General features: G+C 37.3%; 1 protein-coding gene across 3 annotated transcripts in view; it reads left to right on the forward strand.

Moving 5' to 3' along the window:
• Window positions 1-22,634, forward strand: part of macrod2 (mono-ADP ribosylhydrolase 2) — a 601,684-nt gene that overhangs the window by 141,202 nt on the left and 437,848 nt on the right. For all 3 annotated transcript variants that reach the window (XM_067386580.1, XM_067386581.1, XM_067386582.1), the window contains exon 4: window positions 13,318-13,347. In XM_067386580.1, the coding sequence (XP_067242681.1) occupies window positions 13,318-13,347 (30 nt within the window). The remainder of the gene's footprint in view (window positions 1-13,317; window positions 13,348-22,634) is intronic.

Raw genomic sequence — 22,634 nt, forward strand, 5'->3', positions numbered from 1 at the left:
GCCATTTTTCACTTCACACGCTGTAAGTAAAGCATCAAAAAGTAATGATGATTGAATAAACTATTGAACAGATGGAGACTGACATTTTTATCTTGCTTTGTGTGAGAGAGAGAGAGAGGAAGCCAAAGATACAGAAAGGGTGAAATTTCCAACGTGAGCCAGGTGTAGTATGTAGCTCTTCGGTCTACCTGTGTTCATGCATATCGGTTCCTGCTCCTTCTCCACAAGCCCTAATAGCATTGACTAAATCCTCCCATCCTTCTTGACTAAATGCATGCAACTTTGTAGTAACTGCCATTTGTGGACACAAACAAAGGTGGAGGGTCACCTTAGCGAGCAGGTGACAGGTGCACTGTAGGTTCCTGACGTGTCTGAGCTTGGCGCTTACCAGGATGTGACACAAATATTTACGGCCCCTATTCCAAAAGCCCCCAATTAATCAACTGGGATCATGGGGGTTTTTTGGCAAATGGAATCTTTCGAAATGCACTTTATTCACCCGCATCTGGTTAAGGAAAAGAAGATTAAACAAGACAGCAAACAAGCAGGCTGGGTTTTTAGAACAAGGGGCCTGTCTCGGCACGTCTAAACTGATTGGTCGCTGACAGAAGAGCCAAGTTGAGTTAAGCATGTGCTGAAATGAATGCTGTGACATTCAATGCATTTCAAATGGAGTGTCCTTGAGATGCAAGGTCATGGAGGTGTACTGGTTAAAGACCGAGGCGATTCTTGTCGGGCCATCTCAACACAATTTTCTTGAGCTGTGATGTTTGTCTGGTAGAAATGTAGGGCAATGGGACATCTTTTCATTCTGTAGTCAACTGTTATTACAGAGAATTTATTTGTAGAGAATTTCACAGTCTCTAGTAGAGACTGAAGGTGTTTTTCTTGAGGAGGAAGCAGCTAGTTTTGACTTTCGCATTCATTTAATGGAACCTGCCGGAAAATGTTTCTCCTGTTTGTGCCATGCTCAGCCAGTGAAGGAGGTGTTTTGCATTGGATCTTCATTTTCTGTCAGCCAGACATTTATATGTGCATTTTAACTAGGATTGTCATGCGATTTAAAATCAACTTAAAATCTATTTAAAATTCACTAATCAACTATGTGAAATAAACTTACTGTAAGATAAACTACAGTTCTGAGGTGGGGCGAGTGCGTTAAATGTGCTAATGGTTTTAAGTTTTAACATGTTATTTTTTCCCATAATTAATTAATCAAGTGAACGTATTAAATCGACAGCCTTAATTTTAATTGAGGTGTGATCTAGTGTTGGGTCAATAGATGAAGCCATCGTCCATCACCGATGGCTGACAGACATCACGATGTTGAGTCAACATTGTGATTTAAATTTTTTTTTTCCCTGATTAGGTAATAATAACATAATGTTTTTTTCCCAAACACAATTCCAATTACATTCAAAACAGGTCAATGAACACAAAGTAAAGCTTTTATTGTGCAAAAAACACCAAATGAATTCTATTCTACTAGAACACAAACTAAACCACTGGTTTGGCATGTTTCCATCCAGACCCCGAGACAGAACGGTAGCATCATTTCACTCTTTCTAATTTAAGTGAGCAGCGCATCAAAACAGTGGTGCGGGTCACACCACAAGCACTCAGGATCGTTTGTGGTAATGATATTTCATCGCAATATCCTCTAGTAGTTTTATCTACAGCCAAACGCACTTCATTCAAGCCCTTTCAGCTCCGTGCCCATTCTCTCTTCATCCAGACGCACGCTAATCAATGTCGAGACACTTTAATTTGGTAATATTCATGTCAAATCACATTATTATATATATATATATTTTTTTTTTATATTATTCTATTTCATTAATTATAATTGATTACCATCTCACATCCTGATTCCAGTAGCTAACGGTTCTGTTTCAACTGATATTGGATCATTTCATTATATAGATGCTGAAGGAGTCCAAAAAGGTCTGGTGACACATTTGGCTTCCTTGTTTAGCAGCCTGAACAACATCAGGATTAGTGCTTGCGTTCTTCCTGGAGAGCAGGAGGGAGTCGAATCTTGTGTCTTACTTAACCCCCACGCATATTCAAGCTCGTTATCACTTATTCTCCAATAACAATTTACTGTTTCCTGTCAGTGGCTTCTGAAAATGAATTCTGCCAGATGCTGTGGCAGCGTGATGCAAAGACGTTAGTCGTTATTTGGCCTGCGTCGGAGATGTGCATGGAGTTCTGAGAGGAATAAAAGGCTCATGAGACGTAAGCCAATTATCCACACTGTGGGAATTCCACTGCCGAATGCAAACTATCGTTTATGTAACGCAGTCATACACACACACACATACTCTGATGTATGCTTGAACCATTTCTAACTTAATATTTACATTTGTTTTAGAGAAGAAAACGGTCCTAAACGATTACATCAGACTCTCTAGATTTGGGGTGGCTAGCAAAGCGAGACAAAAACAAAAAAAACAACAAAAAAAAAAAACATGGAATTTCTGCCTCTAGAGAGATACTGAAGTGTATACCATTTGTGGAGTTCGGCTGTGCCATGAGACAGGAAGTCACTGGGAAAGCAGGATACAAGTTCTTGTTCTGTGGTTCAAGCATCTGATATCCGAGTGTTTTACAAGTAATTTTATCAATACAAAAGAAATCTAAGGACTGCTGTACTTATGCTTTGCTCTGTAAACATTGTAATCGACTCCACTAACAGTGTAGCCAACCAATAATATTCAGTTGTTTTGTGTAGTATTCTTGTTGAATATTAAGATGGAAAAAGCCTGTACCTGACATTTATTTACTTTTTATCTGCATGTGATGTGGGTTAGCTGTCAAAAATATAGCCTCTCCTACTTCCATTTAGATGCCATTCAAATAGAAGCTTATGCAAATGTCTGTCGTTAATATTCGGGCTGATTGCCTTTTACTTGGCCTTCAAGCCTTCCCTTTACTTATCTCAGGCATAACATACATCCCTCAAATACTTTCTTAACTACATTCAACTTAAAACGTACATTTCTGAACTATAAACAGACGCCATCAAAGAGCTGAAGTATGCATTATCAGTGATTTTGTGCTTGTTATTTCTTTTTAACCTGACATACTACTTCATAAAGATTTTATAATGACCTTCAAAAGGTCCCTTTTAAAAAAATTCTTTGAAATGTCATTTGGTTTAGTCAAAACATCTGTGAAGAACTATAGAAAGTGATCAGATCTTTTGTTTCCAGATGCAAGAGCTGGTTTTGGTTAACACATTTTTGTTTTGTCCCCTCACAATGTTGTTATTATTATTATTTTTTAAATCTATAATTAAAGACATCTTCAGGTTTGTTTTCACTATTTCCTTTCAGTTTTTTGTTTTTTCCGGTCATAATCTACTTAATATGGTTATGATTACTTTGGTAGTTTGTGTTTTAAAAAAATGCATGCTTTCTTAATTTGGTGCTCATTAAGTTTCTAAAGATAAAACTGGATAAGCTGCATATGTGCTTTGTGAGTTTGGCGAGGTTTCTGAATAGCGCACCGTTAATACATGCAGAAATAAACAGGCACTACTATTCCTTTGATGGTTTTGCGTTCAGGTGAATGCTGCTGTAAGTGTTCGGTGCCCATGATGCTCTGATATCGCCTTTATTTGTGTGTGGCCCTGGGCACTAATGATAGCATGCAGGTTTAGGTAATAACCTTGTTTATCTCCTCTTTATGGCTCAGCGAGTAACAGTGGGTGCTGTCGGTGTGCGTTTTTAACCCAAGCGTGACAATTTTCCCTTTGAGGTGTAAAAACCAGCCTTAGTTGTAACTTCAAGTTGCAGGAACATGTACCAATGTTTTAAAGTGAATACTAGTTTCATTGAACTTCCTACGATTGTCTGTCTGTCTTTTTTTTTTTTTTTTTTTTTTTTTTTTTTAATGACCCAAAATTATTATTAATCCCAGAAAGTTTACAAAGCAAAACTTCTTTACCCTTTAGTTTGGCTTTCATCTTGAGTTTAATGTCCGTTATTGGATATTTTGAACAGGGCAGCTGTGATTATGTTGCATTAAAGTTGAGATGCCAGTATCCTACATATGATACTTGCTTATTAAGAGATTGTTTACTCAAAAATGCAAAGCTGCTGTTTTCCATACACTTCCATACACAGCTGGTCCCTATGATCTTTCATATGGAACAGAGCATCTTAGACATGAAGCTTAAAAGGTTATTTCACCCAAAAATGGAATTTCTGTCATTAATTACTCACCCTCATGTCGTTCCACACCCATAATATCTTTGTTCATCTTCGGAACACAAATTAAGATATTTTTTGATGAAATCCGAGAGTTTTTATTTTATCTTTTTTTATTTTTATATTAGTCTGTGTTCTGACGTAGAACCTGCAAGCACTGGATGTAAACAGTGTAGCAGCAAGACAGTGGAGAGAAGATATTGTTGAATAAAGTTGTAATTTTTGTTTTGTTTTTACACACAACAAGTATTCTTGTCGCTTCATAACATTAAGGTTAAAGCACTATAGTCACGTTGACTATTTTAACAATGTTTTTACTACTTTTCTGGACCTTGAATGATGGTAATTATGTTGCTTTCTCTGGGAGATTTCATCAAAAATATCTTAATTTGTGTTCCGAAGATGAATGAAGGTTTTACGGGTGTGGAATGACATGAGGGTGAGTGATTAATGGCAGAATTTTCATTTTTGGGTGAACTAACAATTTAATATCTCCTTTTCCACAGTAGATGGAAAGTGATTAAATAGTTAATTGCATAATTGCATTTTTGGGTAATCTATCACTTTAATATTCTAACAACTGTGTAGAGTATTAGTGTGGCAAGTCGAGGCTCTTGTTCATTTTTATAATGAAAACATCTTGTTGTTTATCTTGTTGTTTTATTATGATTATCTATCCTCCCCATTTTAAGTAAAAAGGTTATTAAAAATAAACAAAATGACTAAATTTACTAAGTTAATAAATTAGGTGAAGTATTAAATGAAGTAAAAATCATCTACATGTTGATACTTACCGCTTAATTACTTGGGCAAAGTGTACATTGCAACAAAATTACCAATTATTATAAAAAAGTATGACATCATATTTATATACAATGAATCCAGGAATGAAATAGCCTGTGGAAGCAAACAGAAAACTGACTAAACACAATATCAGAAAGTTTGAAAGTTTAACATTTATGGTCCCTGTGAACATGTGGCCATGACTGTATGTGAAAGCATTTGCCTTGATTCAAGTTTTATTTTCTACCAGGTTTCTCTTATTTCTGCAGGTCCTCATGAGGTCATTTTAATCCGACTCTTTGTACAACCAATACTAATACCTCATGTTTTTTTATATCATTGAATATTTTCTGCAAGTTTCATAGTCTGTCTCAACAATATATTAGCAGTAGATCTTTTCTCGTACGTAGGCCTGCATGATACTTAACAAATTATTTTTTGATGAGTCTGTTCTCTTGCAGTCTTGACCCATTTCTTGCCTCTTATATAAGTATTCTACATTACCTCTTTTTGAATCAACTATAATGTTGTTTCAGGGTACAAGGATAGAAGTCATTTAGGCCAGACTAACTGAAAGAGACTGTCTTTTTTTTTTTTTTTTCTGTCCCTGTTATTTTATCCTTTTTTTTTTTTTTTTTTTTTTTGTCTCAGATGATGAATCATAACACCTTGCAGAATGCATTAGTCCATCTTTGCATTCACCGGCAGAAGCATCATTATTTTTCACCATTATTGTTTGTTATTGCTTTCCCTTCTGCACATCAAATCTAAGGATCGGAAAGGGGGTGCAGGAAAGATGGAAGGTGAGAATGAATTGAGCCATTGTGATGAGAAGACTATATGGAAATGGTGTACAGGCACAAATATATGGCTTATTATTTTGGTCCATGTTTTTGGTAACATTTAACGCAGGTTGGCTTTAAAACATTTGTGACATTAGCACTAAGTGACATTAAAACTAATCTAAGGTAGGCATAGCTGCACATTTCTGTATGCATGCAGTTTTACAGGATTATATTGGAACCACAATTTTATATATATATATATATATATATTTATCATATGTAGGATACTGGCATCTCAACTTTAAAAGTGCCCTAGAATTAAAAATTAAATTTTCCTCGGCATAGTTAAATAACAAGAGTTCAGTACATGGAAATGACATACAGTGAGTCTCAAACACCATTGTTTCCTCCTCCTTATATAAATCTCATTTGTTTGTTTAAAATACCTCCGAAGAACAGGCGAATCTCAACATAACACAGACTGTTACATAACATTCGGGGTGTAAGCCCCCAATATTTGCATATGCCAGCCAATGTTCAAAGCATTAGACAAGGGCAGGACATCTGGATGTGCACAGCTGAATCATCAGACTAGGTAAGCAAGCAAGGACAATAGCGAAAAATAGCAGATGGAGCAATTATAACTATATATCATGATATTTTTAGTATATATATTAGTATATATATATACATTTTTTGAAAATCTATATTACTGTAGGTCTTTAGAGGAGAAGTTCTTCTTCATAAAAACACTTTTGTGTCCTTCAGAGGAAAAGTACAAGTTAAGAGTGGCATGAAAATTGTGCAGCTTGATGAATTATGTAGCCTAGTTTTCTCTCTCTGAGCTTTTGATGAGGAGCACAGAGAAACATTTCTTCACAAGGCAAGGCAGGGCCACCCGAAATGCTTCGGACACACACATAAAAAAAAAAAAAAAGGGATTAAAAGGGGCGTTCCACATAACCATTGGAGCTCTGTTGTGCCTCCATTTTAAACAGGTCCCACGATGCTGCCATCATCATTCGTGACACCGTGCCTCAGTGTTGCATCTGCTAATTATCTTCAGTGTAAAATTAAATGGTGATATGTGATATGTTGAACAGATCTCTTGGTATAACTTTCTGTTGAAAAGAACAGATGCTGCTGGGCATTTATTTATGAGAATGGGAAATGATGTTCTTTGATAAGTTAAAAAAACATGCGCTGACCCTTGTGTAGCTAGAAGAGGCTTGAAACCAGAACAACAAAAGTGTGTTTTATGCTCATTAATAGACGTTTCAAGGTCAGTTAAGAATCAAGCAGTAGTTTGGCTTGTTATCAGCAACTGTCATGATTGATACTGTTTATAAAGTAGTGCCTAGAAGCATTTCCTAGAGCTATGTGACCCAACCTTCTGAATCTCTGGGCTACTTGTGATATAAGGCCATTATACAGCACATCAGGGTCATCTTTAGATGTTTGTCTCCTCGCCAGATTCAGACTCGTGTTTAATACTACAGTGTTTTCTCTGCGATCAGTGTTTTTTTTTTTAGTCTTTTGATGAAAATTTGGTAAATGTTGTCATATTCATTCATTTTAGTCAGTTTTACTTAAATGGTATCTGATTTTAATTTATGAAAATGGTTCCGTTGACGTGAAAGTGAAAGTGTGTATGCTTTAGATCAGTGTTTCTCAGCTGGTTTTGAGTGGGTCACTGAGTGTCTCGTCAGAGAAACAATAACAACAAATGTAATTCTATGCTTTTTCTGATGCAAGAATGCCTGAGAAAAATGCATTGTCCTGATTCAATATTAGCTGTTTGTTAACAAGAGCAATGCTAACTACCTTCAGTAGTTTCAAAACCTCAAGACTTTGCAAAACTGGTTCGAGCTGGCCTTGGGAGTTATTATTGAAGTTCTCTTGATCATTATATGACATCCAGAAGATTGAGTATTCCTCCTTGAACAGTATTTACAGCCAAAGATGCAGGACTGTATTGGTGTGCCTGGAGAACGGACCTCACAGATGTGGAGAAGAGGGGCTTTGATCAAGAGTGGTATGGCACTGAGTGCTTTTGGGCCCTTTCCTCCCTTGACTGCTATATAACTGTACGCGTGCAGAGCGAGAGAGAGAGAGAGAGAGAGAGAGAGAGAGTGAGATGAGATGAGAGATCTGTTCTGGTCCCATACTCTCTGATTCAGCTTGTCCTGCTCTGGTGCTCAGCAGTTGCAGACGTATTCCTCTGGGAACGCTCTGTGCAATAAAGAACCAAAGAGCCGAGTAGAGTTATCACACTATGCTGCGTCTGGGCCAGGCAAAACCACATGTATTTTTAATGTGCTGCAAATAAGAAATACAGCCTAGTTTTTTTCTCTCTCTTTCTCTCTGTCTCAGTGGCTAATAAAGAGTCTTATCATTACCCACAAGACTTGGTTCAATTTAACACAGAGCTTTGCTGACATGAGATGGGTTCTCCCTGATATTTTCTGCCTTCAGCGATTTCTCAGGGTGCTTTGAGTGAGTGTGTGTGTGTGTGTGTGTGTGTGTGTGTATTTGGGGGTCTACAACCCATTTCTTACTGTACTAATGACTTCACCCTAAAATACTGGGCTGACTGGCAGACCTAGTTAAGCTGTCTTGTGAAGTGGAAAGTCCGGTGTGTGTGTATGTGTTAACTGAAGGGTGATTCACCTATTATCCTTATTTTGAGGTTTGCAAGCTTATTTTCACATGGCTGAACATTTAAGTACTGAATTCCTCACTGCTGTAACTGGTTCCAACACTTTGATTGATGCTCAGATTATTGAAACTGGAATGTATTCTGTGGAATCGTGTTTTTAGCCTTCTTTATTATAAAAAGCAAATCATTTCAGCTAGATCCTGGCATGTTCAGAATGTCTGGCCGCTAAATATAGCAGCTTCGTTTCTTCCGTCAACATGCTTCTATTTGTATTCACTTTAATTTTGTAGAAGGCTCAAAATCTCTGAGGAAAATTATATTGGTGTTTTGAACTTGGAATCATGAATGTGAAAAAGCTGAAGATTTGGTGTTCATCTAAAGCAAAATCCAGGGAAAAAAAGGGTATAAAGCCAGAGAAGAAAATAAAGTTGTTTTCCAGTAAAGCATTTTAGCTCGGTTCATTTGAGGTCCTGGCAGATCATTTTTTCGTTTAGCCTCAGGTTAATGCCGACTGTGTACTTGCTTTACTCTTGCATCTTCATTCTGTATGCCAGACAGAGTTAGTCAGTTAATCACATATTCTGATATTGTGCAACTAAGTAATATGGATGAAAATGTGAAAAGTTCTGGAAGTTTGCAAAGGTTGACAGGTTCTTATAAAATTAATTAAGGAATGAAATTTCTCTGCCCTAGCATGCTTAAAGTGTACATAATATATGTATCTGAAATGTACTGTACACTTACATTAAATAGTCTGTAACTATTTTATGTTTTGGCGAATGCATATAAAGTCTCATTAGTAGGTTTTCATGCGATCTGCTCACGCCCTATTGACGGTTGGGTTTGGGGGTGTGGTTAGGGGTGGATCTTCATGCTTTTTTTTCTAAAAAATTTGAAATTTCCATAATCACATAATTCAAACATTTTCTCATGAGATCGAGTTGTACAAGTATTTGATAATATCTCAAATGGAACAATAAAGGTGCGGTGACATTAGTGGAATTTTCTTTGTGACATTTCATGGGCAAAAATTGCCAATAGCACAGTGATCGCATGGATTCCTATCAAAATCACTAGATAGGATTGAAAAAAAATATAAAAAATAAAAATGGCCGAAGAACAGTAGATGTGACCACACCTTAACATTTGTTTTACAAACATATTTTCGTTGTTTAACATTTGAGGGAAATTTAGCTTAAAAAATGGATCCTCTTGTTTAGTGTTGCTACTGCAGTAGCTAACCTAGTCCAAATGCCCAACAATTATATTATACAAATACTGAAATGCAGACAATGTGGGGTGATTGTAAAGTACAGTATTCAGCTCACATTTGTAAGTTTCTGTCTTTTCCTCTGAAGGTTCTCGAGTTCCCACATCTGCCAATCTTCCGAAACCTACATTATATGTATATTGAGTGCATAAAATATTCAGCATTTAAAACTTTTTTTCTCTCTTTTTTGGTTCATCATCATTATCATCTGGGTAATTGCAGTGCATTACTTTTTGTATAATTTTCAGAACACTAATTGCATCATTTACACTACAAAATGGTGGAGAATAGTGCTAAATGGGAAAAAAAAAGCAAATCAATGTATTGTGGGTTTTAGTTAATTATTCTATTTTTTATTTTTTTTTTATTTTTTGTCTCTTTATTGAAGGGTTGTGCTTATTTCCTATATATTTTATTTTACTTTTATTTTATCAGAAATTCTAATCTCTTTTACCTATGAAAGGTTTACCTATATTGCAAAGACACAGGATTCAGTACCAGTGTAATTATATATTTGATTTTGAAAGTTAGCTGTTTTAAGATGCCTTATCAAGACTTCAGTTCATTTCAGGGGGCACAGTCCCTAAAATAAATGTACTGTCTTGTATTATCAGTGTACTTTAAGTTACCTTTGCTAAATGATTAATGAAAATACAGATGAATGCTTTAGTGTTTGCCCACCGCATATATAAATGTTCCAGTCTTTGTTGGATGTCTTCATTTTTGCAGTCTTCCAAACGTTTTTGTGTGTGTGCGAATTTTCTTTGATGCATTAATACAGAATATTTCTGTCTTTTGCTGGTTTTTTTTTTTTTTTTTTTTTTTTTTCTTTTCTGGGGGCGCTATTTCCCTATGGGCCTGGCGGGAAAGTGTGAGCAGCTTTTAGCTGCTTGGTATCAACCCCGAGTGCAAAAGGAAAAACACAGGAAAGATGCGATTGTGTGTGTGGAACTGTGGGAACGTGTGAGGATTGCGTCACCATGGAGGCCGGCGTCTGTGTTGTTTTCTGACACTAACTAATGACCAGCACAATCTCGGTGTTTCTGTATTGTTAGATTTACGAGCTTAGCGGGATGCCCACCGCTGTGAGTCCTACTGGCCCTCGTCCGTTCTCTAAGAGAGCAGGAAGCTTTGACTGGGATTTATGACCAAAACAGGACAGAAAAAAAACTTCACCATGTACAGACAGAGCTTTGTCTTTGTCTATTGAGCATTGTGGTCTTATCAAGGGTGGACACCAAGTGGAGCAAAGGTGTAGGATGACACAGGAAGTAGCAAATGTTGTCTTCCTGTTTGATTTCCTGCATTGTTGGTGGCTTGCTTGTGTTTTTCACTTTTTTTTTTTTTCCTTTTCTGAGGCTAGAAGCACATGAGAAAAAGAAACAAATAGGGCAGTCAGTTGTATAAATATACAGTTATCAATAAAAGTGTTTACTAATTTTATTAGCCTATTATGGTTAATTATGATAGTATTTTGCTGACAGTCATAGGTTTTAACAATAAGATATATGAGTTAAATACTAATATTGTAAAATAGTATTAAAATTAAAATAACTGTTGCCTATTTTAAAATGTATTTTATTAGTTATTATTAATTATTAATTATTACTGTGATGGCAAAGCTGAATTTTCAGCATTATTACCCCAGTCTTCAGTGTCACATGATCCTTAAAAAATCATTCTAACATGCTGCTCAAGAAACATTTCTTATTATCAGTGTTGAAAACATATTTTTGTGGAAACAGTGATACACTTTTTTCAGGGTTCTTTGAAAAATGGAAAGTTCAAAAGAACTGCATTTATTTGAAAAGTAACATTTCAACATTTTTCAATACAGTTTTTTTTGTAACATTTTTGTAACAAATTTCTTTACTGTAATTACTGATCAATTTAATGTGTACGTGCTAAACAAAAGTATTATATTTCTTACAAAAAACAAAAAACAAAAAACAAAAAAAACTGGTACAAACTGGTATTTGTATATACTATATATATATATTTAAATTTTAATCAATATGACCCTATCGGTTGACCACTACTTTTAGCCTTGACTATTTTCTTATTGTATCTGCGAAACAGGCAGCTAATGCATTTTATGATTAAAAAACCTTTATCAAACTGTGATATGGCATGATTTTGCCTCTGGTGTGTATTTCCGTTTAGATTTTGACTGTGGCCTGTTTGGACTCAAGTTTCTGTCACTTTGGATCATACTGCGAGTAGCCAGTTTCACTGCACAGCAGCACTGGGATATTCTTCTGAAAGTGCACATGTTTTCTCTTTTACTTCTACACAGCAGCTGTTCTCCATTTGTTCTTCTGCTCGCTGTCTTATGATAAGAGATTGTTAAGAAAAAGTCCCCATCCATTTTGAGGATTTTAATGTCTCCCTTGATATCAGTTGCTGTGGGATTAGTCTTGTTGTCGATCTCAGTGGAGGTAGCAGGTTTTTCCGTGCTTACCTTATGCTTATTCTCTAAGAAAAAAAGAGCAGGAGCGAGAGGAAGAGAGATCAAAAGAATCCCACAGAGAGACTTGCTTCACAAAGGGAAAGAAACATTTAAGAAAGTAAAAATAAAAGGGCCCTCGTGGGTCATTATTCTCAACTTTCTCAGCGTCCCCACTGGGATATGAGATGCCGTGCTGTCGTTGTTGGGAAAGCTCAGACAGAAGTGCACAGTCACACAGTTAGGACCTTTTTATGCTGTTAAAATGCTGATGTACATTTCAGCATTCTATCTGAACAGTGCAGGTGTAATGCATAATTAACATATATATATAATACACACACACACACACACACACACACACACACACACACACACACACATATAATATAATATAATATAATATAATATAATATAATATAATATAATATAATATAATATAATATAATATAATATAATATAATATAATATAATATAATATAATATAATATAATATAATATAATATAATATAAATGTAGTACTTAGTACTAGTACTTTAAAATGTTTCAGTAACCCCACATTTTTTCTCTAATGAAGCTTATACAAGTGGACGCTTATTAGCTTACCACTAATAGCGGAGAAAGATTGTAACTGTGGGTTGTGGTGCCACACTCTACTGTTGTCTGATTGTTCCATTTACGTAAAGAGAAGTGGAATATATTTTTACTCTGTCTGTTTTTAGTACTCTTATCCGAGTGGCAGGAGAGATTTCTTAGACAGGTCTCGACCCCGGGCCGCCCACTGCACTATCGGGATCAGAAACATGGCATCAAAGAAACACCCGGGCCTCCCGCGCTTCTGCTTAAACTCACCGCAGCAGCTCTACGCATAGCCCACTCGGCTCTGACAGAAAACACGCAGCCTAGGCGTTTAGCACTTAATGGCTTTCATTTAGAAGTGTAATGATAGCATTCTGCAGTATGGCTGCCAGCTTACTGGTGCCTCAAACCTCTCAGTGCAAACGTCTGGCTTTAGAGTGTTCTTGACCTTCAGGTTCTACATCTCTGTAGGCTTACATCTGAATGATAGTGTGTTGTGCTTTGAGCTAAAGTGCTTCTTTTGAATGTATTCTTTAAATCAGACACTCATGTTGTTTTTCTCTCTTTTGTTTCCTCTACAGCAAACTCTTCTCTGCTCGGCGGTGGAGGAGGTAAGTGTCTTATCTTACTACGTGTTCATTGTGACATAATTTTGAGATGTTAGGTGTTTTCTCCATGGATTCGACAGCAGAAAACACATCGTCGTCCACTGGCATATGGAATCAGAGGTGTCCAACCATGTCTGGGGTTGCCCGTGTGGGCGGTTGATGGCGAAACACTACCAAGGCCCTCATTTGGACACATTTCTGCACACGCTTTGATGTGATTGCAGTAATTACACACAAAGCACGAGGCATGACAGAAGGGGTAGAGAAGTGTCGGGGTATGGGGTCATGAATCAACCCAATTACAACTGGAATTTTGATACACCTCACTTTTACAGAGGAATCCGTTTAGTCCCCAGATAATGAATGTAGGTCAGTCGTGTGCCCCCTTTCGCACGATCTATTGTTTATCCATCTGTGCCATGGTGTCAGGGAGGGTCCCTCTCCCCTGCCACATCTCGGGAACCGATCACGCTTGATTGGGTCCCTCGTGAGGAAGCGATTACCACTTGTGATACACTATCCCTCTCACATCACACTCTCCTTAGTATGGCTCTTATGTTATCTGATGTGTACTAAAAGCCCACAAACCCCCGTCTTTACAATAGACCCTTATCAGCCACTGTGACCGATTTCCCTGATTGGAGAATTGGCAAACAACAACAAAAAAAAGCCTGATTAAGGTTAGAGGTCACACATCTGTGACAAAACTACTTACCACAGCACTTGTCAGTGAATCAGTGTGACCCCCACAACTGGGAGTCAAACGTTTGCTTTATTGGCACCTCGTTGTATGTCATCATGGTCCTTTTATTGATTTGTCACGATGCGAAATGTCTTGAGGGCAATTTGGTTTCTTCATTATTTTGCCGTAATTGGCTTTTGATATTGGTTTGTGTGTGTGTGTGTGTGTGTGTGTGTGTGTGTGTGTGAGGGAGGCTATTAGAGAATGTTCATCAGCAACGGCAGGTGAACAAAGGCTGATGTAACACTCTGTGGGAATATTTTTGTACCTGAAAAAGATCGGTGAAAGGAAATATGCCTGTTAGCATTGCATCTGGAGGTGTTTTTTTCCCGCCAAACATGTCAGCCTGCAAACAAAACCTGCATGCCTGATAAAAAAAGAGCTCATTGTCGTGTTCAGCACTGAAGGGAGTTTAATCAAAGCCCATATCAAGAGTATTGTCTCACCTAATTGCCATCTCCAGATGCCAGTGCTAGAAAACCAATTAACCCGTAACTATAAGCCATTTGGTATAGTGTCAAAGAAGAAAACAAAAATGCTAATCCAAGGCTGGCAACATAAGAAAACATGTTAAACTCTGAAAATAGGGAGAAGCAGTTACATTAGTCTGGGATTGCCACTGTTATGATTGGCTAATGTCATTGCATAGGAAAAAAGTATTAACAATCCTTTGCTATTGCACAAGTGTTTTGAAAACATTATCCACATAAAACCACCATTTAGAGACAAACCATTGAGAAATTGTTTATGCTTTATCTTTCAACAAAAGTTTCTTTGCAAACTCTCCATTACTGGGTCTCATTTACAAAACAATCTGGAGTCAAATATTGCAAACAAACATATAATCTTCGGATGTGATCCGGGACGCCATTAAAAATAAACTATCCACTTGTTTCTGACACTGTTTGTTGTTTCCTTTTAAAGTCATTTAAAGACGTTTTCATCTCTGTACAGACTCTTTGAAGTCTTTAAACAACGCGTTAAAGCAAATGTTCTTTTACACTTCCAGTTATCCTGTTGTCGCTAGACTCAAGACTCAGGTATGTCAGAAATCAAACAGGCAGCTGTATATGTATCCGGTATAGACAGCATCAGTAATTATTATGGGTTTTATTTGTTTTTGACGTGATGTGACACTAATGTTTGGTGTAGACCAGTATGCCTAGTTCTGTCATGAAACTCTAGATGGTGCAGGCTGATAAGTCCGTAATGTAAACTGATGATATTCAGTGTTAACTACTTAGCACAAGCCAATTGGTTCATGTTGCATCTGCAGCCAATGAGCTTGCTGCTGATGCTGGTTAGCATTCACTAAGAGTTTGCAGCAAGCTTTCATAGTTCCTCTGAATCCCTCCACCTTCCCCAGCTCCACCTGTATAGATCTGCTATGGGTCATATATATATATATATAATCTCTGCATATGTATTGGCAGTAGCAAGTTCCTCTTAGCAGTTAGCAGATCTATTACGCCAAGGCCAAATACATTAACATTGTCATATCCATTACCATGATAAAAATCGTCTGAGAGCTGTCATGATAGAAATATAGTTAATATCAACTGATACGATAAATAAAATAACTCTGCTGATATATTGTGTATCCTTATCAAAAAGAGTGTATTTGAACACTACTTTAGAATACATTGTGCACTACATATATGCATATACATAAATGACAAAAAGAAACTACTTGAAATCTGAGCTGATCATTTTGTTCAAACTAAAAAAAAAAAAAAAAAAAAAAAAAATTATTTGAATAAGATGAACCAAAAATTCAGATTTTTGCTGCCTGTCTGAACAAAGCCAAGTGTAATCCTGAGGAAATAATTGCAAAACTGAAGCAAAAGCAGACTGACATGAGCTCATTCAATGGATGATATTCTAGTCAGCAAGCAATCTTTGACTTTTATCTTTGAGACTTCAATCTAAGGCGACTTTTCTCCCTCTATTTCAATCTATCTCTCCTTTTTCACTCGAGACGAAGCTCTTCATTTCTTTCTCACTCTCTCCAGTCTAAAGAAAATCTTGTATGTCCTGGATGGCTTTATCTCTTGACCCTACAATATCAGCAATGGGATGGCAGATACACAAACGTGTTTTCTTTTCTCCCCCTTTCCTACCGCCTATCGTTTATAGAGGTGAGGACCCCCATCTGTGACAAGTTCATCTCACTCGCTACTCTTAAAAAAAGATGCAGGCTTCCTCTTATCTCTTGAAGGTTTTCTTGCTCTTGTTTTGCTTTCTAATGACCTAAGATGGGGCAGAAAAGCTGACTCTTTAATGTAAATAGAAGGGAAAGTTTCTACAGCTTTGGGCTTTGAACTCTGGGTGGGGCAAAGGGTCACAGACATTTAATTGTTCTTGTAAACTGTTTTAGCGGTTTAGGCTTTAGCGTACCAGCATTCCACCCAGTTTTTGACTCTCACAGGGTTTCATAGCTGTGGTCGAGTGGTTTCCTGTTGTTTGGCCACAAACGCAACACACAACAAACTCAATCAAGATAAAATTGGTGTGGTCAGCTAAGCATGTTCTTTAGTTGCCACTTTAGCTACTTAGTTTTGAATAGGCATTTTACATCTTGTATTTCTCCTTAAATCTAAATGATCTATGTCTAATAATAACACTTAAAAGATTGTATGTAGTTGTGTGTTTATAGCTACTATAATATCTAGCTTAAAATTTGTAATAGTTATTAATTTGTTCGACTTCATAACTGATCGCTGCATCTTGATGTTTACTTTCTAGTAAATTAAGCAGTTCAGAGATGCATCTGATTATATAAACTGTTTAGGGTTGTTTAGTTGGCTGGGTGTTCTGATGGGATAAATCAGATGTAAATAAGTCCTGATGTCTATCAGTCTGGTTGTTGGTGTAGAACATGAAGATTTTGCTTTTTTACTTTGCTACTAATTTTCTGTAGTGGAGAGAACATTGATGTTTTCATTCAGAGGGGATATTTGCTCATTTGCATTCTGTTTAAAATTATTTTGACTGTTTAGGGCTGAGGTTTAAATTAGACCACCCAGACAAATCACAGCATTTTAGGTGATGTTTCGCATTTGTAAGTCTGTGCGAAACCAGAGTATTTGAGTGGAGTAGAAGTGAGAGCAGTTAGCCATCCCTTTCAAAGCATTCTTTAATCACTCTGCTATAATTCCACTTAGAGTTTTCCAAAATTATTATATGGTTACTGCTGTTCCACATTGTATAGTTCTTCATTTTTGATTTAACATAAATGTTTTCGCACAGGAAATTTTAAAATGTATGACCGTAATGTGGTCCAGTGAAGTTCCAGATTCTCCTTGCTGGAATAAGAACATGTCATGTTCCATACTTGAATTATGTCTCCTTATTCTGAGCTGTGGAGCAGTAGGTCGCTTAACCTTGCAAAAAGCAATTAAGACCGTGTGTGTTGCCAGCAACATCCGTTAGCCTGTGGGCATTAATCGTTTTTTTTGGGGGGGGGTGAAAGTGACTCCATTGACAGAACACAACCATTGGATAGCTTTTAAAATTGCTTTTTCACACTTTAAAGCAGCCTATTGATACCTGACGGTTTGCAAAAGTGCCATGTTGGGATTTGGATATTCTTTTAGTATGTGAATTCATCCGTGTGTGTGGATGTGTACAGTATGTGTCGCAAATTGGCACTAAGAGACGTACTGTATAGAGCTTCTATTTTGGTCACATTCAACTCATGTTGTTATTGTTTCATCACATATCTCCACGGAGCCTATGCCAGCTGTATATTCAGCTTCATTTCAAAGATTATTATATAATATAATCACAACTGAAGTGTTTGCTTTAGTGCAAAACCCCAATTGTGCAATATATTTACAGTCTATTGGGTCGACTATTTTTAAAATTCAAACAGACGTGTTGAGGATGTGTTCCTTTTGAATATGGAAATATCTAAAAATGGTTAAAGATCCGTTTTTCCAAGATGTGAGAAAAAAAATGTTGTTGACCTGGAGTGGATTTGGACCTATTGATTTGAGAGAGAAAAAACTGTCATTCAACTCCACTCACATACTCAGTCTCAAATTCTCCCATCCAACTGTTTCTCAGTTTCTCTCAGTATGAATATCGTTTTCAGAGGGCAGTTTAGATTATTTGTAAAAACTCTCCCTTAATTTTTTTGATTTGGTGCTGAATTAAGTCTTGGGTTTTTCAGTTTGTATGGTGAAACTCTCTTTGCACATTCATCTATCCTTACATCTTTGCTATTAATACAGAACAGCATGAATTACGTTTCATCTTCAGGTTACCTCAGCATTGCTTGGTTGCAAATACATCATCCGTGCTTAAAGCAGTTTCATCTGTGCACCTGCTCTCATCCATGTTGAGGTCACAGGCACTGGAACAAAAGCATCACACCTGCCACTTTAGCTACGACCAAATCCATGCTCGAATTAAAGCCTGAAATGATGCAAAACACGTCCTTTTGTCCCAAATCTTACCAAAACATCCTCCACATGTGGCTGTCAAAAGGCGAATGGCAGCATGTGGATCTAATGGATCTCAACAAGGCCATTTTACTCTTTGATAGAGATGCTTGTTACACAAGCACATGAATGTGTATTCTTTTGGATGGTGGAGTTGTACCCATAATCCCTCACTGCGTGCTTGTTCACAGGTTTTTGTAGGAGGGATCCTGAAATAGACTCTGCTATCACACTCTGGCCCAGTCAGCAGTGATGGATGGACTAATTGATTGGAAATTATCACACCATTAGTTTTTGGGCTACTTTAGTGAGCTCTATATTTAGATGTGCTGATGTGGTATGGTGTTTTGGACAGTTCTAAGAATGTAATAAAATAGTTTGTATACTATTAGTATTAATATTTACACATTTATAGCATTACAGTTTTACATAAAATGTGCTTGTCCATGTAAATGTCACTGCCATAATGTTAGGTTGCATTCATACTGTATGTGTTTGTGATGGTTTGAGTGTTTTTTTTTTGTCTGTTTCTATTCGTTATGTGGTTTCTAGGGTGTAAATAGGCCAACCTCAAGTCATATTTTCAAGACATTCTAGTTCCTAGATAAGGCTCATGTTCCTCCTTTATTGTAAGGGTTTTCTCGAACAATGCAGGAACCGTTGACTGGCAAACATAAGAAATACCTTGGCAAATACCACTAAATACACATATATAAAGATGAACAAATAAATGACAGTATTAGACAAATATGCCATGGCAGTTGCTCCACACCCCACCAAAAGCTTCATAAAGGACACATTAATGCAGGTGTCGAACAAGGTGGCATGTCTACTGTCACATCTCGGTTAAAGTGTGTGGATTCTGCCGTCGATGCTGGGCTCAGTGTTCGCATCACTGTTCCCTAGAACTGATGAATCATTCATCTGTGTCTCCACACATAAATCTCCCCACTGTCATCCCATCCCCATCGGCAACCATGCCATTAGTAAGTCAATGGCATCGCTTGGGCTCTGCTTGTGCTCACAATGCCAGGGAAGTGTTTTAACTTTAACCAGCAAATTACTCTTTGCACACACTAATGCATTACTCTAGGATCCTTTCATTAAGTTAAGAAAAAAGTAGGAGGAATTATTGAAACCCTCACTATTTAGAGGTGCAGGTTTTTTAGGTCGCACAATCCAGCAGTTGTGGATGTGCAGTGTTTAGCTTTTCAGAGTAAATGTCAACAGACACTCTGACATTCCCGTGCATCTACCAGTAAACACCTGAACAAACTACTTCACTGGAGCCCTTCATTCCCATGGGAATAACTCTGTTGGGGCTTGTAAATGGTTTTCCCTTCACACATTCACAGTAAACAATCATGATCCCAGGAAATCATGATCCGAGTAATGATGTTTGTGGAAAGCCTGAGTCATTTGTTTGATATACACCAACAGCTTACACAGTTTTTTTGTTTCTCATCTTATTTCTGATGTTTGCTACGCACCATTTCTGTGCTGATCTGTGTATGTGTTTGCGTTTCAAATGTGTAAATCTGTTATTTGCTATGTTATTAGACACTTGAAACTTCCAGCACACTAGAGAAAAACTGTCACAGCTATCTATAATTTTATCTCTGTGCTTGTGGAGAAAATATCCTCGAGGTAATATCTACCTCCTGTTTGACCCGTGACAACATATTATTCGAGGAAGAGATCCATATGACTCCAGGTAACAGATTTCAATGCCTGTGTGAGTCATAGATAGATGTTTTACCATGTCATCAAATGCGTTTTGAGAAACTGGTTGAAAAAAAAGTTGCGATTTATCATTTCTCAGTGACACATCAGAAAAGTCGAGTGCAAGAGCGAGGGCATTCTCCCTCCCCTTCCACATTATTCTGGGTCAGTCACTGAGATTTCAGACAAAGCCAAACATTCCCTTTCTGAATGTCACTTTGGATTTGGGTCTGGAAACCCTCGTGTTTGGTGCTGCGGTCGCTGAGCCTCACTGGCTTTGCCCACTGGGAGTCATCCTTGTTTGGAGGATGAGTCGTCCTGTCAGTTTACTCATTGGTCAGTTTTTGCATCCTTTAGCCCTGAGCTGCGGACAAAATTCATCTTGACAGTTTTAGGAGCAATGAGGAACAGTCCCCACAAAAGCACCATAACAGGCCACTTACAGACCTAGAATTCAAGTCACCCATGATCCATTTAACACTGGTTTGATCTGTCAAATCAGTGGCCGCTTTTAACATCACAAATAGACCTTTTTTTTTTTTTTTTAAAGGCACAATTGGATTGAATTATATTACTTTGTCCATCACTCCAGAAAGAAGCGTTTTGCACGAGGGAAGCATTTTAGTGAGGTTTCAGTAAAATTGCACGAGAAAAAAGAGTTTTGAGGTACTTAGCCAAATAATTAGTAGTGATTTAAGGGTATTTTTCAATATGTGTGGGAAGTAATATATAATATTATGTAATTAATATATATATATATATATATATATATATATAATTTATATATATATATAATTTATATATATATATATATATATAATATATATATAATATATTTATATATTTATTGCACTTTTGTTTAAAATTTGAACTGTAAACTTGTATGTTTGCCAATTGGAGTTTTATTTGCAATTAAACCCTTGTGTACAGACCATCAAAGGAATTTTAATTTATTATCAGTATTATTTATTTGAATGTTCGTTCACCTGGAATGAATTTAACACTAAGCAGAAGATAATCACCTGCTGGTGGCTAATAAATGGTTAAATAGATAAGCCCAATCTGACGTGCCCATATACTCACACTGCATTTATATGATCTTTATCACCAAGATGAACATTAGCTCGTCTGTTGCACAAAGCATTAACTCAAGCATGGGATTAAATAGATTTGGGACAAAAACGATTAGGTTCAGTATTAGCTTTTAATGGACTATAGTTAGCCACAGAGCTATGGAGTATGAAGCAGGATACTTTCTCTAAAGTAAACAGACTCAGAAGGTTTTAGTAATTACTACAAATTAATGGAATTTACTAAAGACAATTCTCAAGTGAAGTGTGAAGCAGACCACATTATCCACACAGGAGGGAGGCTGGGATCACTAAAGGGCTGTATTTGGACTATTTTAATGATGGCAGTACATAAGAAAACATTAGCTTCCGCTGAAACTCCACAACCACAGTCTTGTAAAATGTCAGCGTCCATAGGAAGCAAGTAGTTCCAAGCGTGAAACAACGTTTGCATGTATATGTGTATGTAGGTTCACATGGACAGACATCACAACAGTGTTTCAAGTCAATTCTTTGTCCATTCTTCTGTCATAATTACAGCCTTTGTACTTTCAAAGATGTCAAAATGAAAAAGTTCCTAGCTTCCTAGAACAAAAGCTCAAGAAATAATATCCAAGACCCTTGGTATTTACACAGACTGACTCACTGTAAAAGTGCGTCTTTTCTCTAAATAGACCTTTTTTATTATTTTTTTATTTAGCAGCGTCCGTTATGTCTGTCTGTTTATGCCATGGTATTAGCAAGAAAATACAGAAGGGGGTGGATAAATTGGGAGTTGTGGGTTCAACATTGTGCTTGGTGACACTCTTGGCACCTCCAATGAGCACACACAGACCAGGAGTCGTGCCCTTTAGCCAAACCGTAACTGACTGTCAGCCTTTCGGTGTGTCTCAAGAGGCTGTGCTAGTTAGCGCTATCTGTCAGGTTGTGCTCTCGCCAACAAATGCCGTGTTTCTGCCCTGAGATGGAGCTGAGGAGAGAAGGGGAGCTCCAGAGAGAAGCTGTCATCTTTTTTTCCTCTATCTCTCTCTCTTTCCTCTGTTACCGAAGCGAGAGAGAGCATCTTTCCTTCTGGATATTCAGCTGGTGAAGGCTGTCCTGGAGAACGCCGCATCTGTCTAGAGAGTGTCACTCAAGCAAAACAGAGACAGCTCCCACGGGGCAGAATGAATTCATTCATGCCGTTAACCCCACGGTACCGCCAACCCTCCTGTCTGGGGCCGACATGTTACACACAGACACACATACGCGCACATACACCGGTGTCTGTGTGGGTCTCCCAGGGGTAATAGGTGACACTGAGGAAGAAAC

This window comes from Chanodichthys erythropterus, chromosome 5 (genome assembly GCF_024489055.1).
Source record: "Chanodichthys erythropterus isolate Z2021 chromosome 5, ASM2448905v1, whole genome shotgun sequence".
NCBI classification, from domain to species: Eukaryota; Metazoa; Chordata; class Actinopteri; order Cypriniformes; family Xenocyprididae; genus Chanodichthys; species Chanodichthys erythropterus.